Source organism: Corticium candelabrum, chromosome 7 (assembly GCF_963422355.1).
Source record: "Corticium candelabrum chromosome 7, ooCorCand1.1, whole genome shotgun sequence".
NCBI classification, from domain to species: Eukaryota; Metazoa; Porifera; class Homoscleromorpha; order Homosclerophorida; family Plakinidae; genus Corticium; species Corticium candelabrum.
Genome location: NC_085091.1, coordinates 266,209 through 275,346, shown reverse-complemented (window position 1 = coordinate 275,346; position 9,138 = coordinate 266,209). Strand labels below are relative to the sequence as shown.

Genomic DNA, 9,138 nt, shown 5'->3' with positions numbered 1-9,138 from the left:
AAAAATCTTACTTGCAGCCATCATGACGTAAGAAAACTGTGCAATGGCTGTCACTCTTGGTATCCCCACTCCATGCTTCAGCACTGCTCTCGCCTTTTACAATGGCTACAGATCAGGCAGCTTGCCAGCCAATCTCATCCAGGCAGAGAGATTACTTTGGTGCTCACACGTATGAGCTGCTTTCCAAACTCGGTCAATTCATCCACACCAACTAAACCGGCCACGGTGGTTCTCATTGTCCACTTACAGTGCCTGATTGGTAAAGTGTAGCCATTGATATCAACATTTGTGTTTCAGTTGTAGTGATGCTGTTCCGATCTTGACAGCATGAGATTGTATGTTGCTGTCATTTTAGCTCAAATGGATGTCTGTCTGATATCGTTTACTCCCAACAGTTGTATTGGTTGTTCTGATGTTTTAGGTGCAGTACAAGTAAGTTGTTCTCCTTGTTCTCATTGATTTTCAGTTTGATATTAATAATCATTGCTGATTGACATGCTGGGTTTGTAGGTTGCAAGACGTTGGTGAATAAGAAGTGGGAAACATCTTGATTATTAGACAGACACATGGAAAGAAACATGGACAGACTACAAGCTGATGCTACCATCAGCACAACCACAACTTCCCAACAGTTTTCTCGTCACAGGTTGTGTGTATTGCCTATTATCTATTAGAATGTACAGACAAACGTTCAAGTTGAATAAGCAAGTTGTATCATTTAAATCACAATAGACTGACACTTAGCTGCAGCATTGACATACACAACTGACAAACAACATTTAAATGTCTATAAAAAGCTGCACTTACAGTCAAACGTTTTACTGTAGTTCACATCAACACAAACTGTAAAAACTGTGAGACTGACTGCTAGACTATCAAAAAGTTCGATGTCAACTCATATTGCACAGCAGACTACGCACATGCAACATCATCTATTGCATTTATAACAAGCAGCAAAGTTGGATGAATTGAGACAAACAGACAAACAAATACATCACAATTATCAGCTCCTAAGTCACATCCACGGCATCTGTACGAGTGTCACTTTGTCTTCTTTGCGTTTCTTGCCTTTCACCATCCTTTTGGGAGGACATGAAGTGTACTCATCATTCTGCTTCACTGCATTCACTTGCATGAGAGCTGCTGCTGCAGAAATGCGATCACGTGGATTCTCTTCTGCCATAGCATAGCAAATGTCCTGCAGTGGAACATAAGGAACAGCTTGAAACTGCCTCTCACGCACTTTCCTATCTGTAGCAACTCCTGTGAATAACTCAACAAACGTGACTCCCAAGCTGTACATGTCGGCTTGTGTTGTGTTGCGTGGGGGGACTGCACCATCTTCCACAACTCGTTCTGGTGCAATGTATTCTGGACTGAGAGGACCAACAGAAAGTGACTCGTTAGAGAAGCGACAAGAGCCCAGATCACCGATTTTGGCTTGCATGGTCTTGCTGATGAGAATGTTGGTAGAGCGAATGTCTCCATGAAGAAGAGCAGGCTGCAGCTGGTGAAGATACATCACACCACACAGACATCCCACAGCTATATCCACTTGTTCCCTCATGGACAGATATCTGCTTTCAATGGCAGCATTGATCACATCTTTCAGTGATCCTTCCAAAAGCTCCATGACGATACGAAGAGGAACTCTATTCTTAACGATAGCTCCACAGATGGATACGACATTGGGGTGATGGACACGACTGGACACCGACACTTCACGTCGAATCAATGAAATATTGAAATCAGTTACTCTAACCGGTTCTTCATAAAATGTCTTGACAGCAACTGCTACACCACTCCACATGCCAACACCAACCTCTACAATACACCATCAATACACACATACGCATACAGTAGAGCATCTATTATCTGGACAGCTCATCTCTGCCACCTGGTCATCGTGTGACCAGAAAACCAGTGGTGGAAAATCAAAATCTCAAAATCAGAGCCACAATACAGACAAACTATATGCTACACATGTAATGATAGCCACTTGTAGTAATATAGTCAGTGTATGAAAAAGTGGTCATCAAGTTGTTTGTGGACTTACTATAACTGAGTTCATGTGAGGAGCAATTATACCAGCGAGGTTGCCATCCTGACCACTAAGTTATGGTGGACCCACTAAATTTTTGTTTTATGCTGTAGAGTAGAATAGTGAAATTATTCAGGTCAGACTGAGAGTGACACCTCTGAAGTCCTGGGATTCTGTTTACTTACCAGAACAATCACTATCAATATTTGATATTTATGAAATGTGTGTAAACATCCTAAACTACTTGACGACTAAAAAATTTGTGAGGTTGCCAAGATGACCACTACGTCTGCCATAAACTTCCGAACACTGAAAGAATTTCATACCAATTGTCTGGAACCCTCTGGTCCCAACATGTCTGGATAAGTTTTGCTCTACTGTATAGTTAAACAAGCAATTCATTCATTTCTGATACCTCCATAAGCTCCTTTTCCCAACTTTAATCCAGTCATGTGTACACTGTCATCATGGATCTGTATAACGCTGTCATATTGATGTTGAAGTCGCTCCAGCTGCTGCATTGCTCTTTCACTTCGTTGCACGTCTCTTGTCAGACGTTCATTAGTCGTGTGCTTCTCTTGTACCTCGTGCCTCAAAACATCAATTTGTCTTCTCTGTTCTTCTACTGTGCTTCTCATATCATCCAATACTTCTCCTTGTTGTTGCAGTTGTCCCTCTTTGTCATCTAGTTCGCTTGTCATTCTCGTGATTTCCTGCTGTAGATGATTTGCTTCTCTCTGTTTCTGTGCTGCAAGATGTTCCTGATCATGAACTGCTGTTTGCAATTGTTTGATGTCTTCATCACACTGCTGGAGAATCTGCAGCAATCTCCTTACTTCTCCCACTTGACGTTCATTCTCATCAGTGACGGTACGAGTTACAGCCTCCTGATCAGCCAATTGCTGCTGTAAAGCAGATTTCTCTGCTTGAATGGCTCGATTGCTTTCTCTGAGCTGCTCCAACTCTCTTTGTAAATCATCAACTTGAAATGCACTTGCCTGATGCTCGACTACAAAAATAAATAGTAAAGATTAATACTCAAACAAGCAATAATACAGATAAACAGATGAGTGAGTAAGACAGAAAACCTAGCATGTATGTACATAAAACAAACCGTCAATAAACAATCCCATCACATGAAGATAAAAATATTTAGACCATGTTTCCCCTACTGCTTAATTGAACCAGTTTAACAACTGGTTTAGGCTAAACTGGGTTAGGGATTGACCTGTTTCCACCTCCACTAAACCAGTTATATTCTAGACCTAAACCACATTTTCTAAACCTGTTTGTAATAAGTTTAGCAAGTCGTTTAGGTTTAACTGTCACGTGACAGTAGCATATACACTTGAAGATGACATCTGACAATGCCATTTAGTATTATTTTGTTGGTATGGAATTGCCTCAAAATACGAAATCGTCATCAAATAAAGGAGAGAAATCAGCAGCTGGTGCATGTACGTAGATGCTGAATTTGAAGTCTCAGTCACAACCAACTTGCTCTGACTCGGTGACAAGGCAGTGCAATGTATCACAGAAAAGGTTGTTCCAGGAATACCACGCATAGCTAATGCAAATTGCATTTGAATCGTCTGCTCATTGAGTATAAGGAAAGTCACTACAGCACAGTTTACACAAAAATTTCCTGCAAGAATAATTGTGAGCTCATAAGTAAATGAGTGTATACCTTGATGATAAGAAACAGCTCGTGGACGTTGTTGCAAAATGTCGACTGCTTCTTGATCTTTCTTTAGCATTCGTAAGCAATAGTTCAGATCTCGAATTGCTATACACACAATAAGATAGAACTCGTACTTTGTCCACTTGCGATCATTTCTAATCATTTTATGTGACAACACACCTGCACTTGTTGTGGGGTGCAGGTACCCTAGAGTCACACCCAAAATGCTGACACTTTCCTTCAAGATCCTTTCTGCTTCTTCCCACTTCTGTTGTCTTACAAGAACTTTAGCAACACCAAATAAACCTGAATACAAATAAACATTCTACAGTTAAAACAAAACAAAATATGACTCTAGACAATGAATTACTTCTTCCTCTTATTGGGTGTTCCATACCCATTGCTTTGCTCATCATTTCTGATGATTCGTGGAACAACTGCAAAGCATCCATAAGTTGGTCTTGTTTCAATTGACACTCTGCCATACGACAAAGAGCTGAACAAAAGGAACAATAAACATAATTAAGAGACAATTCTCATATTTACAATCTCTCACTTATAGCAGTCTCCCAATGGTTGGTTGGTAAAAAGTGTCTTTGTATTGTTGCTGCTTCTTGTAGTATCCTATTGGCACGCTTGTAGTCACCCCTTATCATCAATACTTCTCCCATTTCACTCAACACTACACAACACAACACAAGTCAGCAACGTATGTCACACATCTAACACACTGACAAGTTCAATGATTATCTCAATGTTACTGTCAACATTAAACTCTTCAAACTCATTTCCATGTTGTAACTTACCTTCTGCTTCGCCTCGTCCTTCTCCCATTTGAATCCATCCATCAGCCTGTTGTAACAATTTTTTCACTTCCTCTTCTGTTCCTTCATTTAGTTGAATTGCATAAGCCAATAGAGTAGCAGCTATTCAAACACAATCAGCAACAACAAACAACATTTCAATTCACACACCATACTCACCTTCTGCTTTACTATAGTTGTCATCTGTGCCGAAAGATAAACCATAACCTTCTCTCATCACATCTTCTGCTTCTTTTGTTAGACATTGAGAGAGAAGACAACGTGATAAATCAGCACAAGCTACACAACAAATACACTTTAATTTAATAAAACAAAACTCATTGATATCAATATTTTTAAAGCCTTAATATTAATGAATAAAATGTAAATCCTTTATCAATAAATTTCTACAAAACAAAATATCACAAACCAATATTTCATATATAATAAATAAATGTTTGATTTAAGACTAGCAATTTTACCAGCAAATGAATCAGCATTCTTTATTCTTTTCTCACATCACACAAATAAATACAAACCAGCAAACATCATAAAATCACTACTGCAATTTTCCATCATAAATACACACACACACTAACATCAACACATAGTCAGACCTCGTTACTCTGACATCCAATAAACTCACATCCTTGCTTTCCCATAAACATACACGTACAACCAATTTACAAATGTGATACAAAGCCCTCGTGTCCACATTACCAATAATCTGACAGTTGCATTAATACAACAAACACTAGAGGAACAAACATGCTTGCAACGACCACATCTGACCGTATCTATTAACATTCACAAATGAAACACAAAGACTCGTATAAAGTCGTGCTTCTCCACTTTCATCACTTCCTTCCACTTAACTAAAGACATTGACTTCAATTCACAATGTCTAAATTCACTTTCTTCTCTCTTTGTCTATGTGTCCTCCTTGACGACCCGTTCATGTGTTCCTCTCACCTCTTACACTCTACAAGCTGCAACACTACATTACTTCATTAATTAACAAACTCATAAACCTAACACTCAATATTACATTCACTTACAAATTCACAACATCACTCTTACTCACTGTATGCCATGTTGACTTTGTTCACAGAAGACAATCTACGCTTGATGTTGAGTGACTCTCTTAGATGTTCTGTTGCTCTTTCATATTTGCCCTGATGGTATAGATACAGTCCCATATTGTGTAACACTAAATTAGAGACACAACAACACAACAGTCAGTCACATCATCTCTTCTAGTCGTAGTCTCTCTTCACAGTCTGTCAGACCCTCCCAACATCTTCACCTCTCAACACACACTACACACTAGACATAGTGCACATAAATCATAATGAAAATCTAGCTGCACTACTCACATTTCTACTTTTCTTTTACTTTCTTCTGCATTAATAATTCCCTAGACACTAAATTAAAGATAGAATGCATTTTCCTTGCTGCTCTCACTTGCTGTGGCTCTTTGTATTGCTGTCTTACTACAAAACTCTTGTCACAACCAGCTATGCTACTCTCATTGTTCTACATTCATTTCTGACAAAGTATGACTTGTATCTGTTGATGGACGGCTCTTCAATATCCAACAATATTACAGCAGGATGTCACTCATACAAACACCAGTTATCCCAAAACATCCGTCTACCGGACACAGGCTGCCTCCCACTCACATTAGCTTTAGGCACAAAACAATACCTACTGCAAGAGTACGACCCGTCCTCGTCTGTGATTGTGAAAATGTTGCAACTGCAAATTAGAAGCAAACTAGAGTGGTTCTGTCCATAGAAGAAAAGATACAAATTTGTAAGAAAGCCTCACGTGGCTGCAGCTACGTCTGCATTGCTCAAGACTTTGCAATTGCGAGCTCTACCACGTGTGACATCATCAAAACCAACAACAAACTGCAGACATTCCACTCTCACCAGTCCCACACGTTAAACGATTTGCTTGTGTAGCTGTAGTGAGTAGACGTCATGCAATTATCTGGATTATTCAGAGTTATAAATAGCAGTGATTTTCCTAACCCCCTTCAAACATGCGTCCTTATCTTGTCCATATTTGGCCCCGCCCTTAAAGAGGCGTGGCCTAAGTAGGTAATGTGGTACAGCAGTAAACGTTTTCTGCGATGAATGTAATTGTAATGTATGTATATCAACCAGACTTGTAGACAGGTTTCACTATTAAACCAAAATTCAAACAAAGCTCTATACTAATAATAACACTTTGTTACTATGCTCCTCATGTTATAATATAGTCATACAAATTACGCCTAGATGCTGTCCAAGTATTATAAGCAAATACTTTCTACTATAATCTAAAACAAACATGTGAGCATGTTTTACTAGTTTAATAACCAAACTTGTCCAAACAAACTTTTAATAACAGTTTGTAAGTATGTTTATCATGTTATGTGGCAGTGAGTGCCTATAACACTTTACGCCCAGCGTGCTGTTCAAGTAACCTCCTAGCCTTGTGCTCTTTCCACTTGCAAAATGCATGCTCAAAATTAAACTGATACATAGGTGGTCCTTCTAGTCAGTTTTCTCTTCAGACAAACGGTTCCGTAGTTTTGTCATCACAGCCAGCATTTGTTACTTGTATGACAAGTACATCTGTCACAGTTACTGGAGCAAGCGATATACGCAAAGTCCATTTAGCAGGACGTATATAGAACGCCTAGCTGCTAGTAACCTACAGTAGACCAGCAGGTTTACACTATTTCCCATAAGGCTGAACTTCAAATTCTGCAATATTTCTGCTGCCTTTTGGACCTTCCCGATGATCTTGGAATAGCAAAGCCTGGCATTTTCGTTTATTAGGTAAACTAAGCCCTTCCTACAAAGGAAAAAGAGGAGTCAGATACAAGGGGCGGAGCTATACGATCATTATCCAATTAAGATGTACAGAAAGCAACTGGAACTATTTAGGTTAGTTAAATGATGTAACATGTACACGTTCTAATGAGAACACCTGGTGTGACGTCGAGCTCATTAAGTCATCTTCAGTTCCTTATAGGGAGTAGAATGGGTTTTAGTAGACAAGAATGCACTTAATAGGATGCATCCCACTGTCTGAAATGTGCGTCCCAACAAATATGTCCCAAGACACATCAAATGTATTGTAGGAAAATCACTGAAATAGAGCAGGTCCCAAAGTCTTCACATAAGTCACATCCTACTGTAACTTATGCAAAACACACAAATTCTGCTATAAATTCTAATTCTCTTAATGGAAGAACAAATTGCCATCATAACAAACACAAATGATGTCACATGAAGAATATGAAAAAAAGCAAATGCAACAAGATTTAATAAAACTTTGTCCAAATTATTAATTAATGACCAAAAATTGTTGTTCTGTAAAATAATATAAAATATCAAATTAATATCAATCCTGAGTTCATATTCAATAAAACATTAATTGACAAACAAACTGTTGACAGAACTGATGAAATGCACGATTTTAGATGTAACCCTCAACTTTACTATCTAAATTTCCTATAAACGGTCAATAGAGGTTGAAAGCATTGTGTTAGTGAGATAAACTCATAACAATGAATAAAACAGAAATCACACTTACCTGTAGACAGAAACTCTTCATATTGAGGTGTAATATCTCGTACAATAGACAAACATTGTTCCGCAAACTTTACGGCGTCATTCACTTTATGTCGCTCATATAGACACACCCCCAACATATTGAGCGCTTGCAACACAAATTTAAATAAAATAGTTAATATCAATAGATCTCTACATCTTCACACATTTACACACTAACCATCTGCTTTCTCTATTGGTGCATGTTCTGCTGTTTGATAGAGTAACAGCAATTGGCGGCAAATTGTCTCACAATCTACAAAGTTTCTCTCATCCCACAGCTTCCTCGCTCTCACTAATAAATCTGTAAAGAAAAACGAACAAAACTGAAACAAACACTACATCTCCACCCACAAATGATACCATTAGGGTTAGCAGTAGACTGACGTTCCGCCATTCCACCAACTTGCACAATCTACTCCGCATGCGCACAATAGGGAGGGGCTTAGATCACATGTTGTGCACATGCGCAGTCAATAAGCGCGGTATTCCTCCTTCCATTCATTCAAAGAGAGAAAGATTTATGGATTGGCCAGTAGACTTGGATTAGAGTCTCGGAGACACTCCATCATTCAGACAACCAAACAAACCAATTTTCTCGTCTCTATTTCTAATTGTTTCGTTATTCTATGTTTCTCAGAGCAAATTTGAGTTTTAGTGGGCAAGATATGCACAGACTAGAAACGTTGTGTGTGTGTGTGTGTGTGTGTGTGTGTGTGTGTGTGTGTGTGTGTGTGTGTGTGTGTGTGTTTGTGTGTGTGTGTGTGTGTGTGTGTGTGTGTGTGTGTGTGTGTGTGTGTGTGTGTGTGTGTGTGACATCGACAGATTTCATTTTTTCTATACAAACACATTCACAACACCATGCACTCATATTTTGTTTTTGCAAACCTCTAGCTCAACATCAACGAACAAGACATCGACTTGCAGTTTTTTGCAGCATCGAATTCCGTGTTTCAGTGTGGTGATAGGCCTCCAGATGATGTGTCTACACCATCTGCTGAGAAA

At 38.9% G+C, this 9,138-nt stretch overlaps 1 protein-coding gene across 1 annotated transcript; it reads right to left on the bottom strand.

The window, feature by feature from the left end:
- Positions 1-758: 758 nt before the first annotated feature.
- LOC134182363 (uncharacterized) lies at positions 759-8,555 on the bottom strand. The gene is made up of 12 exons (XM_062649763.1): positions 8,497-8,555; positions 8,315-8,437; positions 8,117-8,242; positions 5,610-5,735; positions 4,706-4,825; positions 4,529-4,648; positions 4,279-4,404; positions 4,093-4,218; positions 3,903-4,028; positions 3,729-3,827; positions 2,457-3,050; positions 759-1,824 (listed from the first exon to the last, which is right to left on the bottom strand). Exons 1-12 carry the CDS (start codon positions 8,528-8,530, stop codon positions 1,016-1,018), a joined length of 2,529 nt encoding a protein of 842 aa, XP_062505747.1. The 5' UTR covers positions 8,531-8,555; the 3' UTR covers positions 759-1,015.
- Between the last annotated feature and the right edge of the window lie 583 nt (positions 8,556-9,138).

Bases quoted from the DNA above. Each gene is read 5' to 3' on its own strand.
- LOC134182363 (XM_062649763.1), bottom strand. From the start codon at position 8,530: ATGGCGGAACGTCAGTCTACTGCTAACCCTAATG. The intron at 4,219-4,278 runs GTGAGAGATTGT...CCTTTTGTTCAG, and splicing joins CCATTGGGAGACTGCTATAA to CTCTTTGTCGTATGGCAGAG. The intron at 1,825-2,456 runs GTATCAGAAATG...GGTGTATTGTAG, and splicing joins GGGAAAAGGAGCTTATGGAG to AGGTTGGTGTTGGCATGTGG.